At 36.8% G+C, this 22497-nt stretch overlaps 1 protein-coding gene and 1 pseudogene across 3 annotated transcripts in view; one reads left to right on the top strand and one right to left on the bottom strand.

The window, feature by feature from the left end:
• Positions 1-22497, bottom strand: part of Arhgap28 (Rho GTPase activating protein 28) — a 180271-nt gene that overhangs the window by 77057 nt on the left and 80717 nt on the right. For all 3 annotated transcript variants that reach the window (XM_077792228.1, XM_077792229.1, XM_026408882.2), the window contains exon 2: positions 2847-3049. In XM_077792228.1, the coding sequence (XP_077648354.1) occupies positions 2847-3049 (203 nt within the window). The remainder of the gene's footprint in view (positions 1-2846; positions 3050-22497) is intronic.
• LOC113196798 (multifunctional methyltransferase subunit TRM112-like protein pseudogene) lies at positions 6829-7211 on the top strand (annotated as a pseudogene).

The following is a 22497-nucleotide window of genomic DNA, read 5'->3' as shown; positions in this document are numbered from 1 at the left end:
TATCTTGTAAGAGCATCGTTAAGAAGTTCACAGATACCATCATGTTTAACAGAGAACACTGAACCCTTTTCCTGTAAAGCTGGGAACACAGCAAGCATATGTGTTGTTACCACTTCTATTCAACTTGTGCTGGAATCCCTCATCAGTACAAAAAGACATGATTTTTTTTAAAAAGTATAAATATCAGATAGAAAAACAGAATTCTTTGTTTTTCTATAAAAATCCTAAGAAATACAGAAGAAAATTACTAGAATTCAGAGAGGTAATGGGATATAAAATCAAGATACAGAAGTTAAGTTGTTATTTCCGTATACCTGCAGCAAAATATTGGAGAGAAAGAGGGAGAAGGAGAAAGAGAGAGACTGACTCAATTAAAAGACCCCATTTAAGAATATGAATAGGCAAGTCCAAGAGAGAGTGAGAAAATATTTATAGTATATCCGTCTGGGAGACTTGTATCCAGAACATATCAAGAAGTCATGCAAATCAATAATAAAAAAGGAAGTTTTGTAAAAGAGCCAAAATATTTCACAAAACAAGACAAATGAAAGGATAATAAGTACAGAAAAAAATTAAACATCATTTGTTACCGGTGAAATGTAATTAGAACTATAATGAAATGGTTCCATGTATTGTAATTAGTGATTACAATCACTAATATATAGAAAACTGATGATATCAAATGTTGAAAAATGTGGAAACGAAAAAAAGTGGAAATGTCATAAGTTGCTGAAAGAGGTTAAAAATGGTAAAGTTACTTGGGAAAATTGCTGGCACTTTCTTATATAGTTAAACATATCCTATACAAATACATGTATCTAAGAGAAATAGAAACAAATGCTCAAAAAAGATTTCTTACAAGATTACTCATAGAAGCCTTATGTATAATAGCCAAACTGAAACAAGAAAACCAAAACAAACCCAGAAGTCCATTAGCAGCTAAAAAGGATTTTTTAAAATGTGGTATATTGGGGCTGGAGTTGTGGCTCAGTGGTAGAGCACTGCCTTGCCTGCGGGAGGCACTGGGTTCAATCCTTAGCACCACAAGGAAATAAAATAAAGGTATTGTGTCCACCTACACCTAAAAATATACATATATTTTAAAAATAAGGTATATTCATCCAATGGAATACTACTACTACAGGTGAATTGTGTCTTCAAGAAAGATGTGTTGAAGCCTTAACCACCAGGGTATCAGAAAATGTGACTTTTCTTAGAAATAGTCTTTATAGATATAATTAGGATATAAATAGAATGCACATCTTAAAATATCATGATGTATACTATAAAATACCAAGTTTTCTGGTACTTTGTTAAGGTAGCCCTAGTAACTAATACAAACTACCCACTAATAAAAATGAAGTAACCAGTAATACACTGGCTATATCTTTAAAACATTATGCTCAGTGAAATTAGCCAAATCCCAACTAACCAGTGATGCACAAAGACAGGAACCATGGGACAGTGAATCACTAAGTGGGATAAGACTGTGACAAAGCATGAGGAGATTTTCTGGGTTGAATGAAATATTGTCTATCTTGATCAGTGTGAAGTTACAAGTGCATTGCATCCTTTTGTCAAAGCTCGATGAACCGCACACTGAAGATCTGTGAAAATACTTCAAGGACATTTGAAGTAAATATTAAACTATAAATATTAAACTCTAGTTAATACACCTGCAGTTTATAGTGGTTTAGGCTAGCAGACCTGAAAATATTTTCCATTATTCTAGGCAGGATCCAAAGAGTAAATATACAGTAGAGAGTGAGAGCCAGGTTTCTCATTATCAGAGAAGGGAGTTATGAATAAAGAAAAAGAGAAGACAGCAATAGACCCTGTGGCTCTAGATTTGAATTGGAGGTTATAACTGTGAGCTCACGGTTTGTAATTCGACCATATAGGAATTAATGTATTAAACTGACATTAAATTGAAGTATTTCTGAAAATACAAAATGTCAGGAAATAAGTAAAGGGGGAAAAAATAGCCCTCCCTGATAGAGGGTGGTTCCGTAGAAGAGATTCTCATGATCTGTGTGGTAAGGCTTTTTATTACTAACAGTGTGGGATGTATACTAACTGTGCTGCATCTCAGTAATCACTTCCTAGTGGTGAGAAAAGCAGACTTTTTAGAAAAGGGAATGAAGAATGAGAAGTTTTTTGTTTTTTTTTTTAAATTTCAGTTTATCTTGGTAGTTGTCTTGAGGCTACTTCCAGGCTTATGAAAGCTTTCTTAGGTGCATATTTACTAATCTAGCTTCAGTCTTTCTTGGATATCTATGTATTTACCTGGTGATTGCTAGGGCTTAGAAGAAAGGGCCTATACTTTTAATCCCAGGTAAGCAATGCAATTTTGCTTTTTGCAAACTAAGGAAAACTAGACCCCCCCCCTTTTTTTTTCTTTGTTTTCATGTTTTGGACTCTAACCTTCTTCTGTTTTGTTTCACTAAAAATCAGAAGGCTAAACATGACTTTTATTTTTCGTGGAATACCAGACAATCGAAGAAGAAGAAGGAGGAGGAGGAGGAGGAGGAGGAGGAAGAAGAAGAAAGAAATGATTCAAAACGAATATTTTTCTTTCCTTTATTCATAACTAATAGTCATGTATACAAAGTAAAAGCCAACAAAACTATAATACTCAGTCTGCTTGATGGTAATGTACCAAATCAACAGAGAGGTACAGAATCTAAGTAGTGATATACAAGGGTTCAACTGGTTCAGCTGAGGCTCGGCCTCCTTCATGGATGAAAAGCCAACTGAGCCAATTCAGCAGATAAAACCAATGGGAACAGGGAACTCTTATGCCAAGTTCTACTGATTTTTAAGCTACAAGTGGAGTGTCCCCTTACCATCCACAGGCTTGACCTCAGCCGGCAGCTGCTCTTCCTGCCCTCCCATGCTGTTCTCTTTAATGCTTTCTATTTCCCGCCAGAAATCCTCCATGGAGGTGCTGTCTACGGAGGCTTGTGAGTTGGAGCGGCAGAATGCAGGAGAATGTAGGGATTCATTGGAGAGCATCCTGTTGATTCTTCGGCAGCGAGGAATGGATTTTCTGAGGAAAGAATAATATTCGTAAATGCAAATTGGTATACTGATGTTACAAAGTCACAAAATTTTAAGTTTAAATACAATTTGTGTGGTAGAGAGGGATTCCAGGCAATCATCTCCATTCAGTAGCAGCCCTATTTTATTCTCAATACTTCATTATGATTCTGTGGCCATATAGGAATCAATGCCATAATATATTTTGTGATTCTCACACATTCATAAAATGGGAAGTTAAACAGATATATCAGTCAAAACATGTATGGAAAAGGCTTGTTTCCGTAAAGTATCTAAGACAATGATTGCAAAAGGAGTGACAAAGTACTTGTTCTCACATCCATTAGTACAAGAAATGTTGGCAAGGAGCTGGAGAAATTGGCACGTTTGTGCACTCTTGGTGTGAATGTAAAATGGTACAACCTCTCTAGAACACACTGTGGTGTTTCTTAAAAAATTTAAAAAGTATATTCCATATGATCAGCAATTCCACTTCTGGATATATACCCAAAAGAATTGAAAGCAATGACTCAAAAGAGATATTTGTACAACCATGCTCACAGCAGTATTATTCACAATAGTCAAAAGGTGGTACAATGCAATAGATCAGCAAATTATAGTGTACATGCACAGTAGAATATTATTCAGCCTGAAACAGGAGGAGCATTTTGACAAATGTTTTGATGTGGATGAGACTCAAGGACATTATTCTAAGTGAAGTGAGCTAGTCACAAAGGAACAAAGACTATATGATCCTATTTATGAGGCACTGAGAGTAGTCAAATCCATAAAGACAAAAAGTAGAATAGTGATTATTAGGGGCTGGAAGAGGGAAAAGGACAGCAGTGTTTAATGGGTAGTGTTTCAGATCAAATGAGAAGTGTTCTGGAGAAGGCTGGTAGTGATAGCTGCACAGCATCAGGAGTGCATCCAGTGCAGCTGAACTACACCCTTAAAATGGTAAATTATATGTCTATTTCCCATATTTTAAAGTTGAAAAAAAACCTCAAATCTATTACAAAACTTAACTGCTAAGATTATAAGAGAGTGAGACAGAAGAAATAATCTGTAACATTAAGTGGAAAAACCTATGACTCAGAATGGAGACCCTTGGTCACTTGGTGAGAATAATTTCCCCACCCTCAGAATAGCGTACAGCTGTTAAGAGACAGTGTTGGCTCCTATGGTCACTCACTACCTGACAGTATCACTGCCAATCTAGGAGTAAAACAGCTTGAGTAACTTCATGGGGTACTCTCCTTATGGAGTTGCTGCCAGGACTAAATGAATTAGCACACGTAAAGCATTCAGAACATAAAATTTCCAATAAATATTTATTTTTAAAAGTATGAGGCACATTAAGGTAGACATATGTCAAAATGTTGAAATCCTGAGAGATTATGATGAATTACATAAAAATAAAATGTTACTCTGTGATACATGATTGACAAATATTTCCTAAGAGCAGAATGTCTGATTAACAGAAACACTCTGGTCCCCAGCCATGAAGACTGAGTTCAGTTGTATCTTCTTTTGTTGTTCTCACATGATTTGTTTTTGCTTGTTTAATTTTCAAATTTGGAGAATTTTTGCAACTTCTTTCAAAGAATCTCTTCCTAGCCGGGTGTGGCAGCGCATGCCTGTAATCCCAGCAGCTTGAGAGGTTGAGGCAGGAAGATCATGAGTTCAAAGCCAGCCTCAGCAAAAGCAAGGTGCTAAGCACCTCAGTTAGATCCTGTCTCTAAATAAAACACAAAATAGGGCTGAGGATGTGGCTCAGTGATTGAGTGCCTCTGAGTTCAATTCTCAGTACAAAAAAAAAAAAAAAAAAAAGAGAACATCCTCCAAGTTCGCTTTTATTTCTGGCTGAGAGTACCCCTTAACCAATGTTTGGTCTGAGCTATTTCACCCTAAATAAGAAAGAGATAACTGCAGCAAGGACACAGTAATGTCAACTGTGGGCATCATGACTCCCTTAAGACAAACTAAATTTTGATATGCAGAGCAGCAGTGAATTATTATCAAGTGTAATGTTGCAGTTTAGAAATGAGTATCCCCCAAAAGTTCATGTGTGAGACAATGCAAGAAAGTTCAGTGGTGAACGGATTAGATTATGAGAGACTTAACCTAATCAGTGGATCAATCCACTTATATGGATTAACTTGGTGGTAACTGTAGGCAGGTGAGGTGTGGCTGGAGGATGGATCTCACTGGGGGCCTGACTTTGGGGTTTATCTTTTGTCCCTGGTGAGTGGAGATCAATCTCATACTCCTCGTCCCCTTTCTCCTTCCTGATTGCCATGTTCTGAGCTGCTTCCCTTTGCCAAAACCCTTTGCCATGATGTTCTCTTCCTTATGTAGGCCAAGATCTATGAAGTGAGCCCCCTGTGGACTGAACCTCGGAAACTGTGAGCCAAAATGAACTCTTCCTCCTCTAAGGTGTTCTTATCTACTCTTCCTCCTATAGGTTGTTCTTGTCCGGTCTTACAGTCACAGCATGCAGAGGCTAACTAAACATGTCATATGTAAAACACAGTGATATGCATGAGAGTACATAAGGAGGGGGGAAATAATGTTTCCATAAATAGGACCAAAAAATCCTATTTGCTCATATTCTCTATACCCTTGGTGATCCTTCCCAGATTTCTAAATCACCTTTGGTAGAAAATTCTGGAATTTTATCATTGATCCTTTTATGTATGGTACCTGATTGTAAGTAGTTCTAGTTTGGATGTTAATTGACAGTAACAGAGACAGTTTATGTTTTTAAAAATTAAAGCATTTAAGAAAAATGTAAAATGCATTTTATGATAAAAAGAATTTTAGGCAGCTGTATTTGATAATTTGGTGGTAAGAGGTTTTTCACTGAATTCTTTATAATTGGACAAGATGGACCCATTCTAGTGGTTGAAATACATCTGAAATCGACAAGATAATGAGACAGTTATTGCTCCCTGTATAATTCTTAAGGGGTTTTTAAGATTTTTTTTTTCCTTTTGCAACAGATGTGTGATATCGGTCATGACCAGCTGAGTAACACACTGGTTCATCTAAAACAATCCACCAAAGAATCCTTTAATTGCAATGATCAAGTATTTTTTTTGGCAAAGAAGTCAGACAGCATTTTTGAGACAAGTACCCTTGGAAGAGCTTTCACTTTCTTAGTTAGGGATCCAAGTATTTCTCCTTCATCCCAGGGTGGAGAACAGGTCCTGACCTTCCACTCCCAATATATTATATAACTCTGGCCCTCAAGCCCATCCAGCCAGGAGCCTTAATCTGCAGCTTCATTCCTCACCATATTAGGAGAAAATCCAGTTTAGGCTTTATCAGCTGTTTGTATTTTTTTTATTATTCCAAAACAATACCAGGAAAATGTTACATGGAAAATAGAATGCAACTCTGTAGCACAGCTACTTTTGTTGGGAAAACACCACTGGGTTTAAAATTAGACCTTAAGTGTATGGTAACTACTACATATTCAAAGAGGCAATTATAAAAACCGGAAAAGATATTATTACTCCATGTTTTCTTCCCTTGTCTTTTAGCTGTACCTTGTGTTATATTTTAATGGCTTCCAGAGATCTATAAATCATTGCTACCCATATTGGATTTATATTTAATAACGTCCTCACAATGTAAAGACCTTGCAAAGTACAGTTCTCCCTCCCCCTTTATATTCCTTCCTATGTGGTGCTTCTTCACATTTTTATACTTCCAATAATTATGGCTGTTACTTTAAAATACTTTTTTTTCAAAATAAAATAGTCTTGGATCGCGTGTGGAAACATGAAGCTGTTCACCTAAGATCTACTGAGCTCACAGGTGCCGGGGGTGGGTCCTCGTGGCTTCTCCCTATGCCTCCCAGCCACCGGAGCCGGAGTCGGAATCAACCCCGTGGAGTTCAACCCCCACTAGGTAGCGAGGATGATACCCGTGTGGAGTGGGCGGCGCTTCTGGAGGCGGCTTATGCCTTGCACCTGGTGGAGGTGCCAAAAGAGCTGATTGAGGGCTACGAGAAGGAGGAGACATTTCTGAGAAAGATGCATCACCTGTTGCTGGAGGTGGACCTGCTGGAGGGCACCTTGCAATGCCCAGAGTCTGGACGTGTGTTCCCCATCAGCTGCGGGATCCCCAACATGCTGCTGAACGAAGAGGAAACCGGGACTTAACTGTGTCAGGCACTAGTTTTACGTTTTGTGACCGTGTGTATTTTTGTTACATATATTCTGTTTGCTAGTTTGGCAGTGTGCAGTCCCAGTCCTTGACCCAGTGACACTCTGGCTACAGTGTTTTTGAGCTCCATAGTATATCATTTTTTTTCCTCATTAAAGTTTCAAAACCAAAAAAAAAAAAAAAAAAGAAAAGAAAGAAAAAGAAAAGTGAAACAGTCTTGTAAGTTATCCTTTTTGGTACTCTTCATTCTTTCCTGTGTGTCTGTATATCCATAATGGGTCACTTCAGCTTTGAGAACTTCCTCTAGAGTTTCCTGTCTCATTCGTTAGCATTTCCTGTGCTATAGATCTGTTAGTGATATATTCCCTTGGCTTTCTTTCTGACTTTAATTTATTTTCATTTTTGACAAATATTTTTTTACTGGCCGTAGAACTCCAAGCTGGCAATGTTTGTTGTTGTTATGATCAAATCCTTTTAAGAAAGCCATTCGACTTTATTGGTTCTGATGAGAAGGCGTTCAATTCTTGTTGATGTTCTTCTTAAATATGAAGTCTCTTTTCTCTGGCTGTTCTCAGTGCATTTTTTTCCTTATAGTTTGTCTGAGTAGTCTCAATATGATACGCCTAGACTAGTTTTCCTCTTCATTCTGCATGAGATTCACTTAGTTGCAATCTGTAGGTTGATGTCATCCATCATTTGTGTGTGTGGGGGGGGCTCTAATCCATTTCCTTTCTGATATTTCTTCTGTCCCATTCTTTCTACTATTTCTGGAACTTTAATTACATGATGGTTAGAAATTTGATACCCAAAATGTCCTTCATTTTCTCCTCATTCTTTTCTCCTCTGGGATTCAGTCAAAGAATTTCTATTTTTCTGAGGGGCTGAGGGGGTAGCTCAGTGGGCGAACACTTACCAGCATGTGCTGGGCCCTAGGTTAGACTTCCAGCACTGCAAAATTTAAATAAAATAAAAAAGAATTTCTATTGCTGTTTCAAGTTCATTTTTCTATCTTCTACTTGTTAAGTCCATCCAGTGAATGCTTCAATTCTCATATTGTGTTTTTCATATCAGGACTATCCAATTACTTTTGAAAGACTCCATTTCTCTGTTGACATTATCAATATATTTCTATCCTCTTTCATCCACCTTTTCCTCTACTTTATCTAAAACATTTGCCATTGTCATTTGAAAGTTCCTAATGCCACCCTCTGGGTTGCCAACATATTGGGTCACAGTGGTTTAAAAAAAGTCAATTTTTCATGGGTCACACTTTCTTTTTTCTTCACATATCTATAACCTTATCGTCTGGCAAGATATTGTTTTCAAAAGAACTCTAGAAAACTGTAGTAAATAAGGATTCCCTAAGAAAGGGCAAGCTTTTCCCCAACTTTGTAATTGGAGTGAGGGGTAGATCACTTCAGTCTAATCAAGAGTGGAGCTGGGTCTGGGATGGATTGCACTTAATAGTAACTAATTTCCTCTGGTTTCAAATATGTCAAGGGGGAAATCTGTCCCATGGGTACCTTTTGCTAGGATGGCTTTGGGATAAACACCATGGGACTACAGAACTCTCTTTGCTTTGCATTTCAGTCTCCAGACCAACTGTGTTGCTGCTGGGTTCTTAACAAAAATCCCACTGTAGACAGTTAATCAGGGAGGGGGATCTAACTCTGCATCTGGGACTTCTGCAAATTTCTCTCTGTTTTGCTAAGGCAGGCAGCCATCAACAGCTCCACTGGCACCTCCATGTCTCAGAAGAATCCTCCTACCTGTGTAAGGGTGACCTTCTTCCCAGCAGGGGAGAGACTCATGGAACATTCCTGCCCAGAGAGGGAAGAGACCACTGGGCTCTGTTCACCTAGAAAGAGGTCTTCTTTTCCTGGAACTCTGCTCCCTTCTACACCTTAGTATCCACAACTCTCCAATAGAGTTTTTAAGAGATGATTTTTATATTTATCCTTTTTCTCTTTAGCTGTTGCAATGGGAACAGTAGTCTGTCACAAACTAGTCTACTTCCTAATTCCTAAACTCTATTTGTAATGAGCATGGGTGGGGGGAAGCGGGGGGGGGGGGACTGTCATTCCAGTTGATACGGAAGCTGAAGCAGGAGGATTGCAAGTTCTAGGCCATGTTGGGCAACTTGGTGAGACACAGATTCACAGTAAAATTTAAAGAAGGGATGGAGTATAGATTAGTGGTAGAGTGCCTCCTAGCATGCTCAAGGCCTGGGTTCAATCCCCAGTAAAACAAAGAAACCACTCTATTTGTTTAGGCACAGCTTGCATTTTCTTACTGTAATTTCACTTGTAAAATATATCCCAAAAATATTTTTCAAAGACATACTTCTTGCTAAGAGATACTCCATGGGTCTTTATGATGATCTCTTATTCTGTGGAGAATTCTACACACTACAAATTAGTCTCATATGCATCATTTAATCCTTACATTAGCCTAATGAAGTAGTCAAAGCCAGCACTATGTGTCTCATTATTCGATAAGGGAGTTACTGAGAGTAAAGTAGGGGCACAGAGCTTCCATTGCAATTATAATTCATGCAAATTCTTCTCTGTGACTTCAGGGCTCAGTATGTTCTGTTTAAAACTTCAATCTCACCTTCCCTCACTTTCCCTGGGAGTTAGCATTAAGCATGCTAATCTTTCCAGTTTTCTAAAAAGCCACACTCTTTCTTCCCTAAGGAAACTGGCTCTTTCAGTTCTTTTCCGCCTGGAACATTCTCCCACTGCAACAAGATGCTTCTCACCATTCAGCTCCCAACCCACATGCCGCCTCTGCAGGGCACCCTTTCCTGGCCGCCAGAATGCATCCTTCCCCCAGTTACCCACTATGTTTGCCCCGGGCTTCCTCCTCATTCATCAGCAGTAACCACCTCACTTATAGGATTTGCTTACTTCATGTTTGAGGGTCTCTTTCCCCCACTAGAATATGGATAAAGCATATCTGTTTTTACCCAGTGTCTGACAAACAATAGGAATTCAGAAATACTTGCTGAAAGAGTGCCTAGGTACAAGGGAGCTAGGATATGAATTCAAACCTTTTCAATCCTGTCCAAATGGTCTCCTGGCAGTAATTTTAGTAATCTTTCTCAATCTCAAAAGACAGGTAATTGTGTATCTGTTTATAATAATATGTATTTTTTTTAATACCAGAGAAGGAATATTGTGTAGTGATTTAGAGTAAAATTGAAGCCAGTTAGCCCAGGTTTGAATATAGGCTCTGTGGCTTCCTAGCTTTGTAACCCTGAGCAAGCTATTGAACCCCTGTTCCTTCATTCCCCATTCTGTGAAATGGGGATATTAATTGTGTATTTTTCATGGAGTTGATAGGAGGATTGAATTAATATGTGTGAAATGACTGGCACATAGTAAGCCCATGGCTGGATTATTGCTATAATTTGTTAGCAGAATGCTCAGAGAAAACAAATTAGGGTTGGCTCCTAAGAGCACGAAAATGCTGCTAGAAAAGAGACAAATAAACTACCAGAGCTCCTCTCTAACCCAATTCTATTTCCAAGTCTTATTTGCCCACTTTCCTTATCCTAAACCCAATTCTGGCCAAAGTCATCTAAGTAAAAGTCATCTCCAATGTTTCAGATAAATATTTTCTTTTCCTAACATAAGTGCTTCCTTTTTCTCTTCCTCCTTCTCCCTTCTTGGAATGTGGATAAGATGACTAGTGCTTCGGCAGCCATCTTGCAACTATGAGAGGAAACAATGAAATTATAAATGATCAGCTCCAATAATACAGAGTCTCAGAAATAATACCAGATGTTGCCTATCTCTGGACTTACAGAAATGTGAGAAAAATAAATGCCTATTTTTATAAAACATTCTAACTGTTGTTATTTTTGTTACTGTTATTTGCAGCCAAAATCTTTTCTAACTGATGTAACTGGAAGAAAAACTGTAATAAGTCATTTGGGATAGGGTGAGATGAGACACCCACTCCACCCCACTAAGGGGAATGACCAAGTAATGACAGATGGAAAACAACCTGGCTTCTAAGCAAAGAGGGGTATGACAATGACTGTCACTTGTAAGGGTAACCAAGTTATTAGCCTAACCCTGGGTCTTGATCTGGCACTGATCAACATAGCATGGAGTTATATTCTATGTAGCCTAAATGAGAAGGAAAAGTTTCACATTTCCATCAAATTAACATATTCTAAGAGTTTTAGGAAGAATACAGCAAAACTAGAGATTTTGCCCCTTAGGAGGAGGACTGAATTTACCTTGTCACTGTTTGAATGATCCTTGGAGGATCTCAGCATGGATATCTAGAGAAATCACCCCCGCCATGCAGACTGCAGGGAGCCTGCCGCAGGCATCACTCTGGAGAAGTCACTGCTCTCTTTGACAGACCTTGGGCACAGTCCCAGTTGGTTACACAGCTGTCCACCCCCTTGGTTTCCTCAGGAGGCCATTCAGATAAAGCAAGAGGACAAATGCCTTGTTTTTTATGTCTGGCTTCTCAGTAATCTTTGGATTCTAACATAATTATAAACAAGCTCAGCTTAGATGTCTTGCAAAAAGCACTTGAAAGGCAATGACTATAAAAAGCAGCTATAGTTTCAGAGTAATAAAAGCAAGAACCCAGAGGAGGTCCCGGCTTTCTTTCTCAGGCTCCCTGACTCTGTGTTCTGGTATCCTCACATTCTCATTCTGCCATTCCAGTTCTCTGTTTTTCTGGCCTGCCTCACCCCACTTGGAGTAAACAGGAGAGAACCCATGAAGCTTTTTGTCAAAAGGTAAACATCTGAGCCTCTCTGTTGGCAGTGAGGACACAGACAAAAAGTCTTCAGAGATTGGGGGAGGCGTAAAACAGCAAATAAATCCAAGGTCACACAGCAGGGAATATTAGCAAGTTGGACTCAAAAAAAAAAAAAAAAAAGTAACCATGAGGTTCATATCAGCAACTCAATTCTTAGGTTTTCACATATTGCCTGAGTACAGGCACTGTGCTAGGAACAAGTGTAGTGGCCATGGCAGAAAGAACAACGTCAAACCACTACACACCAATCTCCCAGGGATGCACAAGAGTGAAGAGCATGACAGAAACTGTGTGGAGGGATGGGTGGGGTGGCAGGCAACATGTTTTTCTATACTTTAGCTGTGAACGTGGAGCCAGTCCACATGGTTGATATTGAAAGTGACCTACACTGTGCCCTATCAACTTGTCTACCAAGGATATAGGAAAGGCCACTGACCAGAACCAAAAGTTGTATATTCACCACTTAACTGAAATACATATCTTATGGCTATGTGTGTAAGTTTATGCATACAGTTGGAATGTTTTTAAAATGACTCGACTTAGTTTTTTGTTTGTTTTAACTTTACAATGGTATAAAAGCTACATTCAGTAAAAATCCTTTTTCAGATTTTGAATTTTTATCTTTTCCTGGGTTAACCAGTTATGGTGTGGTACTTTGTGCTAAGCTGTATCAGTGGTAAACCACCCCTGGGTTTAATCCCTAGTACCTAAATAAATAAACAAATACTTATTGTTATGTGAATTATATCTCCATAAAAATATATGTGAAAAAAATTACCTCTGCTTTAATTCTTTTTGAATTGATAATTAAAATACTTTGAGATTTCAAATAACTTTAAGGCAAGAGAGGGTAGGAGGGGGGTGTAGAGAAATGGAAATTTCCAAAAGGGCCCTGGGTTTAGAAAGATTGAAAAACATTTCTGCAAAGGGCTACTGCTTACTTTTGGCGAAGGACAGAAATCACAAATAGGAAATGGTCTTGCTCCCTATTTGGTTAATAATCATTTAAACTAGTGACAGCTAAGATGTCAGTTTTGCAGGCAAAGCAAATCACAAAATGTGAATGTTTTATGTTCTGGCTGTGTTAAAACTAATATGCTATTTATAAGCTTGACATACACATTGATTTTGGTGAAGCTCAGTCAATCCCACAAGTGACTCTTATCACATTATCCTCTGAGATAAATTAAAGTTATGAGCAGAGAACTAGTTCAGTGACACCTAATCATTGCTCAGAGGATATATTTTTTATCCAACTAGAGGATACTCAGGAAAGAATCTATAAAGTGGAATGTAAGCAAAAAGAAGCTTTCTTTTGCTCTTTAATAAAATTCCGTCCTTTAGCCAAGTAGCAATTATGTTTTGTGCTTCTGAAATTATACTTCACCAAGCAGTCTGGATAAATACTTTTTAAAAGATTGTCTTTTTATTTGAAAGAAGTGACATTTTCTCTCAATGGCTTATTACCAACTGCAATGCATATCTTTATTATGCGCTTTTGAGGTGCCCGCTGCAGCTGGCACTACTCTGTATGGAGTTATCAAAATGATGAAGCTCCCATTCTGGCATTATCCATTGATTTCCTAGCTCCCTGTCTGCCTCTCTGGTGCAGTGATGTATTTGGTGGCATGCAGCCACTTCTTCCACATGTCTGGTTTCTATGGCTATCATCACCCAATCATCAAAGCCAAATTGTGAAAACTCGGCTCTATTGTACCCTTGTATTGTTTTACCATTGTTTTATCTGTCATTCCTTTTCAGCTCCAAAAATTCAATCATCACAGGATAGAATCACAAAGAAGGCCAAGGGATCATCAGGCAGTGTCTGCGGGGTCCCAGATGGACATTCTCATACTTATGGGCTGACAGTGCCCTGCAGTCCACTTCAATGAGGCTTTCCCTGAGTGGGACTGGCCTTCTTCCTCAAGGGGCACTCAGATCAGCTCAGCTTCAAACTGTTTAGCATAAAATGCACAGGGGGATATGAGTCCAACCTATTAGATTCTGGCAGGCTGAGGTGGCCATTTGAATGAACATACATCAACATTTCCTGATGTGGCTTCTTTCACAGTATCCTTTGTCCATACTCAGACTCAGTCCATGATGGTTTTAATTCTACAGCATCCCCTTGAGCAATAACCATTCATGTTCCATTTGTTTCCATAGTTAATTCTGAGATGGCTCCTTCCTAACATACACACAAATGGTTTTGAGTCAGAAAGCCATAAATAGGTTTCTAATGAAGCAGAGTATCCTAGAATTAAAGTGCTAAAAGGAAACATGAAAAATGACCAAATAGACCATCACATTTTATAGACAAGAAAAGTGATGCTCAGAGAGGTTAAAGAACTAGTTCAGGATCACACAATTAAATTTTGAAAACTAGAACTACAAACTTGGTCTCTGGTTGCCTAATTCTATGCTTTCTACCCCTGATGGGCAGTTTATTTATATTTTATTCTGCATTCTCTAAAAATATTAAAGCTTAACATATTTACATTAGATATTTTCTTCTTTTTTCCCTGAATTTAAAAGGTCGTGATTAAACAATCAAGTTGATTATATTTGTAATCAAAAAATTTGTGGAAAGTAATGTCCTTGGTCAAAATCTTTATTAAAGAATAAAAAGTTACATGCAAAGGGTCACATAAGATAAAATATTTTTTTAAAAAAATAAAGTTCTTTAAGAATTTGGAAGTGAACTAATGAAACTGGCAAGAGTAGCAGACCAAATACACTGGATAGAGGAATTATATCACAAAATACAGAAAGATGTCATACATTAAAAAAACAATAGCTGTGTTGAGTACAGTGGCTCATGTCTATAATCCCACTGTTCAGGAGGCTGAGACAGGAAGATTGCAACTTAAAGGCCAGCCTGGAAAATTTAGTGAGGCCCTCAGCAACTTAGTAAGACCCTGTCTGTCTCAAAATAAAAAATAAAATAGACTAGGGATATGGATCAATGGTACAGTACCCCTGGGTTTGTTCTAAAATGCTTCTTTTAAAAAAAAAAAGAAAGAAAGAAAAGATCAAAGAAAACAACAAAACCCTATGGTATAGCTGATTTAAAAGGAATAGACTAGCACAATTTGCTATTAACATTAGCCATATTTTAAATTTATTCTTTAATTGACATTTTAGAATGTATATTACTAGAAATAGTGGCAATAATTCACGTCTTCTATTTTATAGTCATTTGAGGAAGTGAGAGCTAAGATTTCTAAATAACTCAGCTTTCCTTGTGATTTGTAGAAACAGTCCCAAAGTATCATAACCAGGTTAAAATAAAATAATAAATTTTAAAATTCACATATGTATTATTGACACTTGATAATAGCAATAATCCAACTAAAAGCATTGAAATTAGTTTTCTACTCACTCTCCCCAGTTTACTCAAAACACTGCTAATCATATAAATTCCCAGAGAAAACCCTAAGAGTAGCAGTCAGAGTAATTCATGCTCTCTAAAAATGTCATAAAAATAACTATTGGAATTACAGTCCTCAAAGTTTCTCTCACAGGATGATAAAGAAAGAGACCACAGTAAACATGAATTTCATAAAGACAAGCACTATAAGGTCCATCAAAAGAGAAATGCGTAATTTTATACTGGCTGACACTTCACACACTGGGGACTCCTGTCACAATTTCTCTAAGCTATCCCGCAGCTGAGATGAATGGCTTTGGAAGTTCAGTATTTAATCCTTGACAGCAAACAGGAAACTATAAATCCCTGATCAATAGTTCATGCCATAGGGGATGGAGAGTTATTTCTTTTCTGTCATCTTAGTTGAAGGTTTTTATTTATAAGAGGAGTAACTCAACCTGGGAAGTTTTACCTCCTTTAAAGCTTCCTGTCCAGTTATTTTCTTATTTTCCAATAATGTTGTCATCTTTCTTTACCCAGAATTAACTATGATCACCAGTAATGCCTTGAATGGACTCTATTATGAGCAAATGTGTTGAGATTCATCCAATTTAAAACACACACACACACACACACACACACACACACAAAATGATGCAGAGAAATTAGGTCTTGAATTTCACTGTATTTACTTTTGTTTATTTTAAAAAGATAATATCAATAAATATTTTGGTTTTGAAGAACAGGTAAGTAATGTTTGAAGAGTTTCCATTTTTGTTTTCATTTTCCATTCTCAAGCTCTCCATTTAAAATAAAAATTGCCCATATTCTGCTTAACAAAATATTTGTACTTCAGTAGAACTGTAAAAGGAAATAGTACTAGGGCTCATACTCGCTAACATAGGATCTCTGTATAATTTCAGTAAAGACAATCCTTTCTAAAAGCATGTCATTTGGCTAGGGACCAAGAGTGATTTTCAGCCCCTATTTGTTCCCTTGCATTCTTAGTCAATAAAAAATTGGTACAATTATAGGAATTGATCCTGAAATCTAAGAAATGACTCATTGTTTCCCATTTATTTTCATTACAGGAAAATGTCTCCAGCAAAATTTTAGAATTACATGGTTAAGAGAAAAAACATTTTCTTAAAAGATTGATACTAATTCCTTGATGAAAAACTAAAAATTATGGGAAAGACTATGAATATTAGTTATGGAAATTTGAGTAACTTCAGAAAAATAATCTCTTTTATGAAATTGTTTTTAATTTTATTATCTTATACAGAAAAAAGTAGTACTTAACAGAAAATTCAAAAATCAATATACTGTAATAGAAAAAAAATATGTATTGATAACAACAATAGAAGGAAGGTAAATGAAAGCTTCCAAAATCCTCCCACACCTCTTTGTACCACTGGTTATAGTGACAATAAAGTCCCATTGTACTTGGAAACATATTTTCATGTACTTAGCAGACACATAGTTGGTGACTTCTATGTAGCAAACTCTTAGAAAATGTTTACTGAATGAACTGAGTTCATTCATTCATTTTCAGGTCCATTTCCAATTTTGAGAAATGTATGCATGACAATTAGCACTCGTGGTAAGGCTGGTTCAATGATAGCTCTTGTACCTTCCCTGCCCCAACCAGCCTTGTCTTCTCTCTAATATACCAAATTAGTTATTAATGAAGTTCGTAGAAATCATATTTTAAGTGATCTATACATTTAGTCAAGGAACATTTGTTATATTAACGTATCATTAAGTTTTTTAGAAACTTGGCAAGAGGTAATCAGTAGCAGAAAGATTCAGAATCCAGGAGCATCCTTTGAATGACAGATGCTATGGGTACTTTTACAGTCCAATTGGATTAGAACTTTAATGCTGTATATGACTCAGCTAATGGAAGTTCTTTCTTGAAACAACTTCAGTGACTTGTGGGATTTATTTTGCTAATTTCTTTTTTTTAGAAAATCTTTTAAATTGCAGATCACTGGGGCTTTCTAACAGAAATTTCAGTTCAGAGGATTTGGGGGAATATATATATATATTTTTTTTTCAAGCATTTCACCCTCTGTCTACTTCCCAAACACTCTTCACTCAATAATCTTTATGTATTAGTGTCTCTTAAAGTTCCACTCTTGGTACACTCTCCATTCTACCTAGACACCCTCTCCCAAAACCTCTTCCTACCTCTCAGTTTAGCTTTAACCTATATGCTGGTTGGACCTAGTATGAGCATAACCCAGTCCCTTGCCACAGTTAATAACCTATACTTGACAACACTTTCAGACTCAGGTCCACAGTGTACTGGACATCTCAGTGTGGATGGTGCACTGAGACCTCAAGACAACAGTATATTGATCCTCAAGACACACCCTGGAGACTGATGCTTGGTTCCCTGCTCGTGAGAGCATTCCTATGCTTGAAATCCTCCCTCCAGCTCCAATCTGAATTAAGATTCATTTTAGACAGTCTCTCCTGAAGGGAAGAACTCTTCAAACCCATCCTGCATTCTTCGAGACACAGGCTGATAGAATTTAGAGCATACTTCAGCCAATGCACTTACTAGTATCTCAAGAAAAATATAAAAATAATCTGTAAGTGAATGCATTAAAATATATACAAAGATATAGGCCAAGACATTTCTTCTAGTTAACTCCAACTTTCTCAATAATCAGCTGAGATCTGGCTTGGTAGCAAAAGAGAGAACACTAGATTTCTGGAAAGTATCTACAATTTAGAATTAAATCTGTGGGTAACTTACAGGAAAAGATGCTTTAGGGAACATATGCAAAGAGAACAAAACAAATTTATTTCTGAAGAACGTTATTGACTGCAATATGATAAAGATGATGATTAGTTTAACAAATATTTATTGAGTATCCATGAATACTAGGTACAAGTTTCAAGATGCCAGACACTATTTTAGGTACAGAAAACACAGCTACAAACAAGAGGGTCTGCTGTCACTCTAATAAGGGCAAAAGGAGTCAAAACAAATACCGTATGTGGTCATGTGGGCAGATGTGTATGTTAATAACACAACAAATAAACGTCTGTTTCCATTCATGACAGAGCCATAGGGTTCAGCATTATCATTCTACTGTAAACAGCTGGAAAAATAAAGGAAGAAATTGTTTTTAACTGAGCAACAAGCAGTATAGGATAATGATTCCATGCAGAAAGGAAACATGCAGTCATCCCTTCAGTCAATGTAGCTTTCTATTTGAGGGTAATTTCCAGAACATGGGACAGAGAAGGAATTCCTGTTCAGAGCCCAGAAATCTCACAGATGAAGGAACACAGATCAAAGCTCAGGAAGGCTGAATCAGCTAGAATATGCTGATCAGAGCATCAGAAGGGCAAGACTGACAAGAGAAATAGCTCAAGGAATGTGTATGGGGATCCCCTGAAGTCTGGCTGAATACTGATCGGGGCTGCATGAGTTGAAATTTCACAAGATCAGAAAAAAAAATCAACTTTTGGGAAAAGAACCAAGGAAGTATAGTAAAAATATTCTCCTGTAAGAGAATAATAATAAGTTCTCCGGAAGGAGAATAACAATTTTCATACAGGGCAAAGAATATGAATACACCAGTGTGTATACTAAAAACACGGCAGGTGGACTTCTTTTTTTTAACCATGACTGAGTAACAACTCTCCCAACAGCCAGAGTAAAGAGACATGATCAACCTTAGGATTCTCATGTCTTACTAGTAAGACACCCACTTCCTAAAAAAACCCACAATAAGTATTTGCCAAAATAAAGCTATACACTGTTGAAAGAAATACAACAAAATCCAGCACACAATCACCTGAAACTCACAAGTTCCAAAATCCAGTGAAAATCAAGTGAAAAAAAGTTAACTATAGCCAAAAGAAAAATCAGCCAATTAAAAAAAAAAACAGAAATGGGATTAACAGAAAATATTAAGATGTATATAATAAAAATATTCAAAATACTTGAGGACTTAAAATACAACGTGAATATAATGAAGACAGAAATTAAAAATTATTAAAGATGAGATTTCCACACATGAAAGTGCAATACATAAAGTAAAACATTCATTAGGTAGAATTACCAACAGTTTAGATACTGGAGAAAAAATATTAGTGAACCTAAAGGCATATCAATATGAACAATATAAACAGAAGCATACAAAGGAAATGTAGTGAAAAATAAATAAAGTACCTGTGACCAATAGGAGGATGTCAGGAGGCCTAATAAATGTGTCAACTTCTTGCAAGATGGAGTGAATAGGAACCAGAAACACAAACATGCACATTAAATAAATGTCACAATCTCAAAATACTGAATGTCAGGAAACTAAAAACAGTGATCCTTCAGAGGCAGGAAACAAACGGGCTGGGCTCCACTGTGGCCCTGGCTTAAGAAAGCTTCTGGTTCAGGAACAAGGAACCCACCGGAGGCTCCTACTCTTGAGTTTAGGAAGCCCTGGAGCTCAGACAACAGGGTAATGGTGAGGAGAGATCCACAAAGAGAGAGAACTCCAGAGATGCTCAGAGATTCCCTTAAGTCTTCAGCAGAACACTTGAGCAAATTCCTGTATGGAAACTACCAGAGGCCAGGCAAAAAACACAGGAAGTATTAGATAACAGGATCCCAGTAATCACAGATGGCTGGGGATAGTTTGTATTCCCACCAGCCACACTTAGTAGAGTTCATAATTACAGGAGCTTGGAGAGAGTAGTGTTCTGTAGAGTTGTACTGGAGTGGGGAAAACTCTTCTTAGCCTAAATAATGCTCTGGTCCCACCCAAAAAATTTTAAAGACAAGATATAAAAGGACCAGTTTTCAAGTGCCAGAAGAGAGCTCATAAATATTTACAAAAAATAAAAATATTCAGTCCCTAGCAAGATAAACTTCACACTGAAGTTCAATTAAAAAATCACCAGGCATTCTTTGAAGCAGAACATGCTTTGCAATAAGGAGGAAACTCAACCAAATACAGACATTGAAATGACAAAGATGATAGAATTAATAGAAAGACATGGAAAGAGTTATTATAACTTTGTATGTTAAAAACATAGAGGAAATACTGACATCTTAAATAAGTACATGGAAGGCTTTTAAACACCCAAATAGAAGGTTGTAATTTGAGAAAATGCAAAGGCCATACATACATCCAGGAATTCAAAAACTCAAAGCATAAGAAACATGAAAACATGATACCAATGCACATCACAATCATATTGTTTGGACTAGTGATAAAGAATCATAAAATCAGAGGAGAGCACAAAAACATGCACAGAGGAATAAAGAAAAGGACATCAATCCCAAAGACAACAGGACATCTTTTAAGTGCTCAAAGAAAAAATTGTCAACCTGGAATTATATACTCAGTGCAAATACCTTTCAAATATGAAAGGGAAATAAAGTTTTTTCTAACATAAAAAAGATACAAGATTAAGCAGTACCAGATCTTCCCTATAAAGAAATGTTACAGGAAAACCTTCAAACAGAAGATAAAGGAAAACAGATATAAATATGCATCTATTTGAAGGGATGAAGACGAATGGTAACTATAAGATTGTATGTAAAAAATTTTTCTTATTAGTTAAATCTCCTTAAGGGCTAATTATTTAAAACAAAAATAATAAAAATGTAGGATAATAGCAGAAAGACTTAGAAGTAAATTTTAGAAGTAAACTGTTGTCAGCTTTTGTATAGTTTTTTTAACCTTTTGAAACAATTAAACTGTTGTTCATATTTATGGAGGACAGAGTAATGTGCTTGTTTATTTTATGATGCTATCTTTCTATGTTGCCCTGGCTTGGAATTCCTGGGTTCAAGTGATCTTCTTGCTCTTTCTGTGTGGTGGGAATACAGGTTTATAACATGGCACTCGGAATACAGTGCAACATTTTTAAATTTCATCTTTTATTGGTGCATTATAATTATACATAATAGTAGGACTCATTTTGCTGAATTTGTATGTACACATAACATAATTTGATCAATCTCATTCCCCAATATCTGGCCTTTCCCTCCCTTACTCCCCAATGATCTGTTTCAAATTGTACACATTTAATAAATGTATACAATGTTTAATGATCAAATCTGAGCACCTCAGATATTTATCATTTCTTTGTGTTGGGAACATTTAAAATCCTTTCTTCTAGCTTTTTAAAAAATATATAATAAACAATTGTAGGGTGACTGTAGTCATCCTACATTATAGAACACAAGAACTTAAACCATAGATTTTACAGATATTAAAAGAACAATATTAGAATATTACAAGCAAATTTATGCCAAAAAGTTCAACAATTCAGATGTAAGGGATAAATTCCTTATGACACTAATTATTAGAAATAGAAAAAGAAATAGAAAACTTTATCTATTAAAATTGAATTTGTAGGTAAAAACTTGGGCTCAAGGCCCTGGGTTCAATCCAGAGTTAACAACAACAACAACAACAACAACAACAACAAAACCAACAGCAGGAGTTTTTTCCCTAGAAATTGGCAAACTTCCTAAAGTTCATGTGGAAATGTGAAGAACCTGGAATAGCCAAAACAACTGTGAAAAAGAAGAAAGAGCACCTGTACCACCTGTATTCAAATGCAGTGTGGCATTATCATCAAATAGACTCAAAGAATAGAACAGAGTCCAAAAAATATACCCATACATAATGCTGTCAATTCATTTGAATAAAGGTGCAAAGGCAATTCACTGGGGAAAAAAATCCTTTTAATACATGGTATTGAAACAATTCAATACTTACATGCAAAAAAACAAAAACAAAAACAAAATGCCCTTCATCCATACTTCAGATCATATGCAACAATTAATTCAAAAAGGAATCCTAGATGTAAATATAAACACTACAATCTTATAAAACTTCAAGGGGCTGGGGTTATGGTTCAGCGGTAGAGCCCTGGCCTCACAAGTGCAAGGCCCTGGGTTTGATCCTTAGCACCATATAAAAATAAATAAATAAATAAAGTTAAGGTATTGTGTCCAACTACAACTACAAAAAGTAAATATATATATATATATATATATATATATTTTAAAAAACCCTTCTAGAGGGGCTGGGGATGTGGCTCAAGCAGTAGCACGCTCACCTGGTATGCATGCGGCCCGGGTTCGATCC

Source organism: Urocitellus parryii, chromosome 13 (genome assembly GCF_045843805.1).
Source record: "Urocitellus parryii isolate mUroPar1 chromosome 13, mUroPar1.hap1, whole genome shotgun sequence".
Classification (NCBI taxonomy): Eukaryota; Metazoa; Chordata; class Mammalia; order Rodentia; family Sciuridae; genus Urocitellus; species Urocitellus parryii.
Note: the sequence above shows the minus strand (reverse complement) of the source record. Positions and strands in the feature narration are given on the sequence as shown.